The following is a 13,277-nucleotide window of genomic DNA, read 5'->3' on the forward strand; positions in this document are numbered from 1 at the left end:
GATGTTTATTCATTTTGGTACCAGGAATAGGGGTGTGGCTAGTGTGAGACTGGGAGCTAGATTATGTCACATGCTGCAGTAATGCACAGAGAGAGAGAGTGGTTAAATGTTGTAATGTCTGCAGGAACCAGTGTGTTACGGAAATCAGAATCTAGGACATGCAAGAGGAGAGGACAGGTCCGGATTGAGTTAATTGGTAACGTGGGAAGTGAAGGGCTTCAATGCTTACCCTACGATGCATAGAATACGTTCATTTATTTTTCCTCCAAAACCAAGTGTGTCTCCAGCAAAATAGTGATTACAGTGTTGCAGGGGAAACTCTTGGCCAAGGAGGAAATCGAAAAGGTGAGCAAGAAGTGTTTAGGGCAAATTTAGGCAGTGGCCCATTCTAGATGCAAAGGAAGGGTTTTGATTTGGGTAGCTGAAGACGTTTGATTTCAAGTGCATGAAGTTAAGTGGATCAACAGAAGATGCACACCGATCTATGGGTTGTACGCACCACATGTTGATGACAAGTAATATTTTTGAGAAATACTCCAGATCATATTTCATTATATATATATTTTTTTAAAACACTCATATAGGGGTTTTATATGTTTGGTAGTTATGTAGATTACAACGTGGAAACAGGACCAAGCCATCCTCTTGTAAAGGTATGTTTGACAGATGTATCCATGCTTGAGCAAAATGTGCTTGTGGGCTCACACACAGTGTCTATTGTGGATAACCCTAGGTAGAAAGAAATATTAAATAAAATGTGCATTCGCTGTGTTAAGGACAATCTTAGTTAAGAGCTGCTTTTCAACTCAATGATAACGATCCAGGGAGCCTGCTTACGACAACTCGTCAAGAGCTTTCATTAAATAGACTATAGAAGAAGAAAATACAATGAAAAGTGAGGTAAGATGGCAAGCGGACACAGGACGTAGCTTATGGAACTCCGATGCTCCAATGCTTAGCCTACCCTTGGAACACTGGACTGCAATAAACTGGGGTGGACAGCATTGACGCTATTCACAGGGTATGGGGTACCATGGTAGATGGGAATATTGTGAGGTTTGAGAGTCCAGTCTGCCTGATAGGATTAAAACAAGATGAGAACTAGTGGAATCCATAAGCAGAGCCTGATTAGATTGGATGCCAGGAGGAGACTGGACCTTTTATGGTGGTCTTCTCACAACTGTTTGAGTGATGCTGTTTGAGGGGGCGGTAAGGGGGGGGGGGTTGTGCAGGCCTGCTTTGGTTCATTCTGCCTCTGAGTGTCATTGAAGTCTTTGGATTCTATTCTTATTGCACCTTTTGCTGCTGCTCTTGTCGGTTTTGCTGCGTTTTGTGACTCTTTCGAATTATTCTGACATTAATGTAAACATTTAAATAAAAAACGGTTCAATTAGTCCCCGAGAGAAATTACTTATGTCATTGTTATTACTGTGTGATATGTAGGGGTGTGGACACTTGGGTTTGTGTACATTTCTCACAGAAGGTAGAAGGAGGAGGTACTCTGTACAACTTTGAGGTTTGTCTTCCCCATTGATTGGATTTAGAGAGTCTTGCACATTTCTTTGCCCACACCCAATAAATTATATCTATTCTTTCATTCCCTCCATGTGGCTTGGCCTCTGTTTAACCTCTAAGTCAAACCATTCCTGGCCCAACATTTCTAATACCTAGGCAAAAATGTTATATCTGATTTCCTCCCTGGGTTCATGTTTTTCATCATTGGGGACATTATTGAATATGCTTATGCAGTGATAATGTCAGACAGCTTCATGAAAAGCTCTTTCTGATGGATATCAAACACAGGATAAGAACCTGCAGTGAACAGCAGATGGCCAAGGAGGTGAGAGGGACAGCAAGAAGACATTGTGGTCAAAATAGGAATAGCAAAGTTCGTTATAGCCGCACTTTGGTTAGTTCAAAGAGAAAGTTATGAACTGGAAGCTCGGAAGATTCATTTGATTTTGTTGTTTTGCAACGCATATTAGCTGCCTAGTAAAGCTGTTATTCTGGACTTTTCGGGAGAATAAAGGCCTCCGTAGTTTTCACCCATAGGTGATGTAGATTGGGTCAAGATTGCCTAAGTAACACACTTCATTATGGGAGTTTTTTGATGGGGGAATTCATCCTTTCGTGCTGGTCATCCTAGAGTTGTGTATGTCTTTTGGGCCTTCACAAAACTTGCATTTCCTTATAGGACAGACACACTGAAACAGCTACAACACATCTGGTTTTAACTATCACTGAAACTCATGTATGGGTGAAGAAGGTATTGACTACCACTAGAACTTCATTGCAAACTGTCCCCACCACCACCAACTTGTCTATTGCTAATGGCACTGATAAACGTTCAGCTGTCTTGTGCTATATTTCCAGGTTGAGTATAGCTGTATTCAACAGCTACATTTTAGTTCTGGCATGCAAGCTGTCACTTGACTGTATTTGGTCGGCAGAAAAAGAACTTCAATAAACCTTACTGAGTGAGCAGCGTAGGCTCCAACATCTGCTTTTGATAATGTACAAGGTTTGGTAGCCCACATACTAAGTAGTTCCACTGTCTCTGTTATACCATTGGGAAACACTGCACACGCGTCGAAAATATGCGCAATAAAGAAGTGATTACACTGGCGCCTCCCATTGTTTCCTCCTTGGGCTGAGGTTCTCTCCCGCCGCCTGGGTCTCCGAGAGAGCAGGAGCACCTTGTGGAGTTTACGCACACAGTACTCTGTAACACGCTAAGAACAGAACCCACAAAGAAAAGCGGCCCCTGCTCCCGGTCACACTGCTGTTGTGAATGGGGCGGACAGAGCCATTTACCAGCCCCGCCTTCTGCGTGACAGGTTCCTCGCCTTCCCTGACTGGACTACATAGAGCAAGTGCCTCTGTCTGAAGACCACAGTCCCATGGGCAAGGGTTATTTGTGCATCGTTCACATGCTCCAGAGTGCTGCGGGTAGTGTTTGCTGGGATCTACACGCGTTTCCTACTGGAGCAGCTGGGTGCTGAGGGCTCCTTGGCTCGGCTATACAGTGCCATCTGAACACTGGCGCGCGTCTCATGGGAAGATTATGTAAATAATATAGTACTGGAAAGGAGCCTTACATTGCAGGGTGAACTGGAAAGAAAACGTGCAAACCCAGGCTGCTGCCTGTCTCTCCTTGCCTGGTGGGCCTTCAAGTCCCAGGCTCCACTGTGCTGCCACCTCTGGGCTCTAAGGTACGATATTGACCCCTCCCTGCCCTGTGATTGTTAAAGTGATATCTTGTGTGCTGAATACCTTTTTCAAACAGCCAAGCTGCTAGATCAGTCCGTGGTGGTGTCAGGTTTTTTACCAAGTGACTGAGGTTGGATAAGTTACATTATTCCCCTTATAAAAAATAAATAAAAAAAAATAAAAAAAATAAGGGGGGAAAAAGAAACAAGTGTGCTGGGCAATTTTCATTACTTCTGAATTTCGTGACTTGTTTACTGTCAGCACTTAGGAATGGGAAAACGTAAAGCTGTGGATGTACCAGCCCGCCAGAATGGCACTAAGAAAAAAATAAAAATAAAACTTACTAAAAACTCATTGAGCCCCACAACCAGTAAAGGAACTAATCCCTTGGATGAAATTGATTTGTTATTCAAGCAGGTTGACGAAATATTGAACAGCAATTCTTACCCACCCACAAAAAAGAGCGAAACCCTAGGGGCGGGGAAAATACCAGACATTTCTGCCAGGAAGAGCAAGACATTAACCACACATCCCTCACATTTGATTTCTCAAAGTGAGGCTTCTCTTGCCCCAAGGGCAAGTCTATGCATATGACAGTAGCAATTCCTTGCAGCACCCCTGATGTTCCACTCAGTCATTTGGATTCTCTTTCCATGGGTATCACGGCTACCTCCCTCCCCCCACTAAGCCCAGAGATCGTGGTGATTCCTAATATTCCGTGCACGAATTGATTTGGGCCATTGGTGGAAGAGGGAGGTTCGCCTGCCTGTGTAGTACATGTCCAGCATGGAGATGCCATTGAGAGTAACGTTCAACGAAATAATGATTACGTTTCTGATGGTGTGCAAATTCCTCATGAGAACGTTCATTTAGCCCTTGTTTTACAAAAGGTGGATGAAGTTAAGACCTTGGTTGTATCTTTAATGGGGTTGCTGAGAGAGAATCTGGTGCCAAAATATGATTGTAGCTGCCAGACAACAAATAAAAAGGTGGGAATGGGTGGGGGAACAACAGCTGTGCCCAAGCTAGGATCACAATCAGTTATTCCTCCCCCCAAAGGCTGTTATGAATCCCTTTCCACTTGATTCACTCTTGACCCATGTTGAGAGCAACCAGCCAGAAGTTGCTAGGTCACAGCAGAAGCACACTGGAGTTTCCAATATAAGGGGTGCTCGGGGGGGGGGTGGGAGTTCACATTGTGACACGACCTTGCTCCGTGGAAGGTATACTCGAGGGGGCCGCCACATCCCGAGGTTCTGGTGGAGCATCAGGCCCTCATGGGATCCCCATTGGAGTAGGTATGCTCCTGACTGACATTTCACGGCAGGCACAACAGACACGACACTCGGACCAAACAAGTAGAGATGGTACTGTTTTCATGATTAATGTTCCCAAATTGCCACCTGGCTCCCCCCGAGGATCATGAGTCTTTGACCAATAAGGTCATCCATTGGCTACGATTTAAATGCAATTGCCTCTCGGTTATCCGCTCTGATATCCTTGCGGTAGGTAGACAGTCAACTAGGGCTAAATCATGATTATATCTCTGTTTGTTTCATTAAAAAAAAGCTATGGCGGACCAATTTATGGGTTTTGTAATCCGAACTTGTGATTTGCGGGCTAAGAGAAGGGTTGGTATTAACCTCTCTACAAAACCACTGTGCACTTGTACAGAAAAGAATATTAGCGAGTCAGCCCCAGCACTGGGATGTGAACCCTCTGTGGATCATAACTCTTCTCACTCCCTGGATGCTATTGATTGACTAAATAGCAATCGGGAAGTGCGGCTTGGTGATACCACTGGGGACAATTGCCTGGAAGAGGGACTTAGCTCCGCTCACAGCAACAATATAGTTAACCCCGAGCTTTTAATTTTAACATGGAATGTAGCTGGACTTGGCAAGAAGCTGGGGGATTCGGAGTGGGCTACCTTCATTAATAATTTTCACATTTGTTTGTTTCAAGAGACCTGGGCTGTTGGGCAAATTTATATTGATGGTTTTTTTTTTCTTATAACATTCCCGCTTAGTTTTCAGAGAAGGGCCAAGGCTGTGCCAAAGGGGGTCTGTTAATGCTCATTAACAAGGATTTGCAATGTGAACATCTCTTGCTAAAAACAGATTCAGTGGATTTAATGGGAGTTCAATTTACTTTTCATTGGGAATTCAAAATTATTGTCATTAATGTATACGCTAGAACTGTTCAATGGTAGTGAGACTCAAATTTTGACGCAGCTGACAGAACTTCTTGACTGTTTATGTCCCCCGTTTTATTTAATAATAGCAGGAGATTTAAACTGTACCTTTGAACCCTCCCATATGATTACTGGATTAACAGATGAGGAAGATGAAATGTGGGGAATCCCACAGCTAATGAACAATCACCCATGTATCCGATCTCGCGTAGCCCTTCAGCTATCTTCGCTATGCTTAAGGCATGGACTTAGGGCTTTTAATGGACGCACACCTTCAGATTTAAATATGGCACCTACCTTTAAACGAGGGATGTCCTCAAGTGTAATAGATTATTTTCTACTTGATGTTAGATTGTGTCCTCTATTAAAGGACATGAAGGTAGAATCTCGATGCGAAAGTGACCACAACCCCTTGCTACTATCCATGGACAGGGATGTTTTAGGAGAACTCTGAATACACAACGTACAGTGGTTCCCTCCCCATTGTTGAATAACAATTACACTAGGGTCTCCTGGCCCAAGGTTCTGTCCAGTTTGTTTTCGATAACTGGGATCTATAAACTGTTTATGGATAAAGTTGGCAATCTATGAAGTTGATAACATCCCTATTTTGGATATTCACCAAGAAATGCTGAAGGGATTGCAGAGGTTCTTCTATAAAAAGTCTTGTGCTAAATTAGGTGTTGACCTTCCCAAGGGTGATAGAGGGTGGTTTAATGAGGACTGTAGTAGGGCCAAATCCGAATTAAAAGATGCTATTAAGACAGGCTCCCTAGCAGAGATTCGACCAGCTAGGCAATCATATAAGAAGGCTCAAATGTTAGCAAAAAAGTTATGGGAAGACTCGATATGGCAGGGCTTGATCCTTGCTACGGAAAACAATAATAATGTGATGTTTTGGGAATTATTGTCCAGGGGGCAGGAGGTTTATTAGGAATCATATTCAACCTGAGACTTGGGTAGACCATTTCACCCAACTCCATGCTGCCCCTCATAACCCCTCGGCTGGACATCTTCCAGCATATGATTCAACTACCCCATGGCTGGTTAGCCTGGGTGATTGTTTTGAACCACTTGTCTTCTCCATAGAGGAAACTAAAACTGCAATCAATTCCTTAAAATCAGGAAAAGCACCCGGGCCTGCTAAGATACCAGGCGATTTATATAAATCAGAATTACCTATTTGGTCTTGGTATATCAATTTGATTTCAAATAGAAAGGCCTCTGGTGGTGCAATCTCTAGTACCTGGAAGGGAGCAGAAATAATTTCCATCTTTAAAAAGGGCAACGCAAATTCCCCTGCCAACTACAGACCCATTAGTTTGATTGACAATCTGCAGAAATTTGTTGCCAAACAACTGCTAGAGATGTTAACTAGTTGGGTTCAAGACCATCGAGCCCTTTCTACGCTGCAAGCGGGCTTTCGTTCTAAAACTAGCACGATAGACCAGGTTTTTAGACTGACTCTTCTGTACTAGAAATATGTGGTTCTCGCCAAACAACCTTTATATGTTGTTTTTGTGGACCTCAGATCTGCTTTTGATCTGGTTTCCAGAGAAAAGCTTTGGGAAGCACTACTTCAGGTGGGCATTCCCATTAATCTAGTTTTTCTTCTACAGCGGTTACATGCTAATACGTATGCACAAGTGAGGTGGGGTGCCCAAGGAGAACTGACAGACAAAATCCCTATACGGAGGGGAGTTCACCGGGGTTGCGTCTTGGCTCCTAAACTATTCACTTTATTCATTAACAAAGTGGTACAAATTTTGTCCTCATGTTCTAATGACGCTCCCACTCTGAACGAGCAGAAGATCCCAATCCTATTGTTTGCTGATGACTCGCTTCTTATCTCCAAGACCCCTATGGGCCTTCAAATCCTTGTGGATAGATTCAAGTCTTTCTGTGATGATCATGGTTTGGAACTGAATGCTAATAGAATAAAACTGATGGTGTTTACCCCCGGGTTTTGTCGGAGATGCACCATCAACTTGGATGGGGCCCTATTAAGTAGAGTCAAGACCATAGACTACTTGGGAGTGCGGTTATCAAACAATTTGCATTGGGAGGAACAAATTAGTAAAAGCTTGGGGCTTAATCAGCACAGAGTGGCTGCTATCCTGCACTTTTATAAGAATTCCTTATCTAAAGCTGTAGCGCCAGCTATTAAAATCTACCTGGCAAAGGCGCAGAATGCCGCCGCCTACAGTGCTGAAATATGGGGGATATTCTGAGAGTAAAAGACTAACAGTAGGAGAAAACAACTCTGCTAGGGCTTTACTAGCATGCCCCCCTATGTTTTTGGACCTAGGCTTCAACCGCATAGCCGAATTGATAGCTTTAAGACCTCTGCTATACTGGGTAAGGATTTGGACTGTCTCAGAACTTATTGTATATAGAGATTCAGCACTTGATATACTAAGAATGCCGGAAGCGGCTACTATTCCATGGGTCAAGCACGTATCCAACTGGTTCCGTACTCTGGGACTACGAAGGTTTTGGGAAGAGCCACACAATCTGGAGAGATCAGATAAGACTCTTTTGAAGACAGTATATTGGTCCTATGTAAAAAGTAACCTGGTCCAGTGTACATCTTATGGCCTGTTGACCAATTCATTTATTGATTTTAAGTGGTATCCCCAGTATGAACAATATCTTGATCTGATTCCCGACTTATTGGGGAAGGGTCTCTATGCACGCTTCCGTTTTGGAAGCCTCCCATTGTTATCTTTAACCAAAAGCTGGGGTACCACTTCACCTATTGATCTCTGCCCAGCTTGTCTTGGTTGCACTGAAACTATTGAACATTTTATGTTTTTTGCCCCGCCTATACTGTCCCAAGATCAAAATGGATTTGTGCAAAGTGTCGAAATCTGGGCTTGAGCCAGTGTTCTATAGCTATTAGGATCTTAAAGAGTGATACTTCAAAATTTGTAATCCTCGCGGTTAGCAAGTTCCTTGTGACAGCTTGGCATATACGACATCGTTCACTGAAACAAATCTTTTAGTTTTTGTTATTAACTGCCTATTTGAAGGTATGAAGGCAAAGGGATGTATTTTTTTCTTGTTATATTTTAATCATTGTATATATAAAGATATTAAGCCAGTTTGTATTTTCTTATCTTATGTTTTTAATTCTGCTATGCATGTATTTTTCATGCTTTGATGGCCTTTTAGACATAATAAAGCTATTGCTACTACCATTGGGTGGTACGTCTCATCCTGCTGGGGCTCAAACAAGGGAGATCCCAGGACCATTCGTTATTGCAGCAGAGGCTAAAGCTAACAGCTGCACTAACCGATAACTGAGGATATTTTTCTGACTCAAGATGTCCACACCATGAAGTGTGACGAACAAGGCGCATCGGCTTATTGCTTTTCTTCCACCTTGCACAGGGTATATTGGGCTGCAACAGTGGCTGATATCTGGCATCCTAAGCCACAGAGCTATGAATCTGCATACCTTTCCTGGGCATCACAGGCAGCCTGAGCAAAAAATACTGTTGTGTGACTATTCCCTACCATAAACACAATTAAAGCAATATGTACTGTTGCAAGAATTTTTGAAACAATAGTATCGTACTTGAAGATGTGACAAAAGAAGCTCAGTTCAAGATATTTGGGGGTTACTTAACTATGCAAAATATCAATTCGGTCTCTGAGGGGGTGATCAGAAGCCACAGATATAAATTTGTCGACAAGTATCTGTTTGGGGCCAGCAAGGTCTGTATGGAATGCATCTGTACTGCCCAATAATAATGTTCTACTTCCAGTGGGATCACGTCTGCTTCCTCAAATCTGCAAATCAACTTTTTTCCCTCGAAATTAATGACGCCTTCTTTTGCCACAGGAAAGAACCCTTACTTGATTGAAACTTACAAACTCGAAGCTTGGAATATGCACGTGGTGAGACAAACAGACAACAGATTGGAGAGAATGATCATCTTTACATAATTGACCAAGGGATGGGCAGATTTTGGTTTAGATCTCATCATTTCTCAGTGTCTACATATTTACTCGTGTGTTTTTGTAAAAATACATTATTCAATTTTTCCAGGGATAATAACTTCAAGGTATTTCACTCGTTCTGATAGTTTAGTCTCTGATGGCACCGGGAGATTCCAAGTTCTTGTTTCAGTTTTGCACCACTAATTCCATATCCTTTTTTGAGTGTGTAATTTGCACTTGCGCATAAGCCTGATTGCAAGGATCAAGCAATTATTTATCTACTGTTTATTTTGTTATTCACTGATATGATTTGAAAAATACTTTTACCTCGATTGGCTCAAACAGAATACAGCCCAAGGTTTGCTAAAGTAACAATTCAAAATAAATAAAAAAAAACACAAGTGGGCATCTCTGCCCAGCTCTTCTCGTCATCGACATTTGGCTGGTTTGTTAATTGTTCAGATTATTGCATAAGAGTGATGATCAAATGCCTTTCCTCTTCAACCAGGAACGCTATGAGCATGTAAATGCAAAAACAAAACATTCTGCCTAATCCAAATTGTTCTTCTCCAGCAGTCTCACTGCTAAGAAATTCTGTTGACACACTTGTGTCAAGGTTGGCAACAACTTCTGTAAAACTGCTGTAAGATTTGAGAAAAAGTTTCCATTCAAATCCTCAGAGCCATCTTTCTGGTTGTGAATCAGCAAACAATCACACCATTTCAGAAGGCCCTTCACGGCACAAGCTCATCTATTCCCCACAATATACAGTACATTAGAATAAATACAAAGCAAAACACAACCCAACCCTGCCTTCTTTTGGCAGCTCTCTTGCACGCCTTTTATCATTGCATAAGGACCTTATCATTTATTCACAGGCATCAGAACAGATGCAGAAAAACAGGACAACCTTGCTGAGGCGGTTACTCTTCCTGTCCCACACAAGAGAATCTGGAGCCATTTAAGTCGTAGGCCAATCTAAACAGCCACTATTATTAACTGTGCTAAGAGACAAGTTAGAAATGTAACGACAATAGTTGTTTTGCATTTATAGTGCAAGGGCAGAGAGACCAGGGGATTCAATAGAGTTCAGTGTTGCAGTGGTCACGGAAGTAGGAAGATAGATGGGTCTGGTGGGCATTATCCAATTAGTGATTATTTAAATATAAATGAATGTATATACAATTGTTTCCTTAAAAACTAACAAATCGTCATTTGGATCAGTTTTACGAATGTGCTGTTTTTATCCATTACTTCTGCCTTCAACCTCTGCCTAGTAAATAATACCGTCTTTTCTGACAAACACATTGAACACATACAAAGTGAGACATCCGATGAGTGGAGGAAAAATAAAAAGTACATGATTTGCATCTGGCAATGGCATATATGTGGCCTAGTAGGCTCTCCTCAGCCTGGCCTAAAACGACCAATGAAATGTGGGAGCGCATATAAAGCCAGTGAAAATGTACAGTGTGCCATAGCTGGAAATAGAGTGGACTTTGTTGGTCTGGCAGGCCTTCTTAGTAAACTGTTCCAACTTTTTAAAGGCAGCGTCGTCTTTGCTTGGGATTACCCTGACAAGTTATAAGAATACTGGAAACAAAAAAAAGTAATTTTTATTGCAAAGAGTTTGCGTGAACGGAAAAATAAAAACAATTGGGGATAACAGCACTGTCTATTGCACCTGCACGGTTGCTGTCCATGAAATTTCATGCACTACAAAGGGCGCATTTTGAGTCCAACTTCTATGAAAAATGTTTGCTTTCAGGCTTTAAGCTCCCCACTGCAGCTACAAAATGCAAACAGGTTAAGAAACAACTAAAAATAACTGAGAATGGGAATCAGGAGCTCGACCCCACTCTCCTGTATGACACTAGATAATTCCTCCCTCCCCCCACCTCACCCACAAAAAATGGGTTATTCACTGTTAAAAAAAAAAAAATAATGGCATGTCAGCAAAACACCCTGCCTCCATAATACCACAACAGCAAAGTTTTGTAGCAATTCTTGATACTGAGGTGCTCTGAAATGTCCACTAGATCATCCACTGGTCCTGGTCTTGCTCTGCTCCCTCCATGTCAACCTGCAAAGAACAACATAGAAGCTTTAATTGCTGCATTAACAAGAAGTTTCTCCAGCAGTTTTTAATTTTGAAAGAAGAATACCTGAAGGGGCCTGAAATCCTTCTGAGGACTTGCTAAAGGCATTCCAAATACCAGGGTCTCTGCATACCAAGGCTCCCAAGTCTTGATTCCACCTCATGCCTTTTTCTTCCACTGCCCTATACTTCATTTATCTAGCTCCAGTAAGTTCTTTTACATCTCTGCTTTTGTTGTTACTGTTTTCTTCACATTTTCTTCCTCCTAATTCTCCCTTTCCTGCTTTCTCTCACGTGCTTGGGGGCAAAGTCATAGACTCCCAAAATGAGTGACAGTGCCCACCACTTGCAACCACTTACACTTAAGAACTGGGACCATGGAGGCTGTGAATCTCCTCCGTCTATATAAATGATTGTATTTTTCACTCGTGGTTTACATTTTGTGGATTACATTAATTAATGTCCAGCACCTAGGAACTTTGTGTCTGCCATTGCTGTGCTTCACAAATAAATTACCCAAACTCATGTTCCCTCCATGCGTGCAAAAAAATGATGTTTACTTCATGGAGAAATTGATTAAAGAGTGACAACAGGTAACAGATTTATTAACAAGCAAACGGGCCGCTGTTGCTTTAGCCACCGTCCATTAATAAATCTAGGAAAATCAAGGGCACATCAAGATGCACAGAGTCAGCATGCAGTCCTACTTAAGGGAGTAGGTATGTGAAGCCCATGGCTAGTGGACTGAACCACATACAAGTGCTCATCCAACGCCAAAGGGAGCACAACAATATGGCATGTAGGAGGGGGGCGTGGGAAACAGTATGAAGGATGGCTGCTCAAATTGGGGGGTGCGGAGGGGTGCTTTTAGTGCCTCGTTAGCCTTCATTTGAAAACAAATATGCTTTTTATTGCACTTTGTACCTAAATTCTGCAGTTTCTATGAGCTGTAACAGGCTGTACCCGTACCAATTTATTTTTACTTTATTTGTAATGGCCTTCCAAAAGGTGAAGGCAGAGTTGGCCTTGACAGGATTCAAACTTCCTATCAGTGCACTTGCCTGTGGCGAGCTTATAACTCACAGATATATACTGAAGGCTTTAAGTGGCCTTTCTCCCATTCAAAGGGGACGGGAAGGTTATGCCCTAGGGATGCACAAGCTCTTTCAAGACCCATCTCACAACAGTACCAACGATGAATGAGAGCCTTTGTAAAAAATTTGTTTTGGCAGACCTCAGCAACCATTGTGGCACAGAGCAATACATTATTTTTTTAAATATTCAGACTGTGATTTGCCATACAAAATCATCATGGTGCTTCAACCCTGTTGCATCCAGTACATCATGAATTCTTGTTACATTCAGTGATTTTCTCTATGCTTACTACTGTACGAATAAACATTTGTGCATCTTTCTGCTGACACTATTGGGTGAAAAATAATTAAATGGTATTTATAGCTATAAAACAGGAATGGTCAATGTAGATACAGGACTATCAAATCTGGGCCAGATTTGTAGGATAATTCGTACAATAAGTGGACATTCAAAGAAATTAAAAGAATTCATTTTACATAGTGCACTGTTTTGAACATTTGGCAGAGACCCTGCTCTTCTGTACGTACACCAAACACTCCTACTGTATGAGACTCGACCAAAACCATGGTTGCCTGCATTTCTACAATTAGACTCTAGAAGACTAAACATGACCACATCCAGGTGAACTAGATGAGTGGTTTCTGGATAATCTGTCGCTGTTTAGAAATATCACTGGTGTGATGCAAATACTAAGGAGATTGCTAGAAAGTTGTGACACAAATACACGACTCAGAA

The 13,277-nt window shown here is 42.1% G+C and overlaps 1 protein-coding gene across 2 annotated transcripts in view; it reads right to left on the reverse strand.

The window, feature by feature from the left end:
• Positions 1-10,947: 10,947 nt before the first annotated feature.
• Positions 10,948-13,277, reverse strand: part of ANAPC15 (anaphase promoting complex subunit 15) — a 51,995-nt gene continuing 49,665 nt past the window's right edge. For both annotated transcript variants that reach the window (XM_069210907.1, XM_069210906.1), the window contains exon 5: positions 10,948-11,432. In XM_069210907.1, the coding sequence (XP_069067008.1) occupies positions 11,385-11,432 (48 nt within the window). In that variant the 3' untranslated portion in view covers positions 10,948-11,384. The remainder of the gene's footprint in view (positions 11,433-13,277) is intronic.

This window comes from Pleurodeles waltl, chromosome 10 (assembly GCF_031143425.1).
Source record: "Pleurodeles waltl isolate 20211129_DDA chromosome 10, aPleWal1.hap1.20221129, whole genome shotgun sequence".
In the NCBI taxonomy this organism is placed as follows: Eukaryota; Metazoa; Chordata; class Amphibia; order Caudata; family Salamandridae; genus Pleurodeles; species Pleurodeles waltl.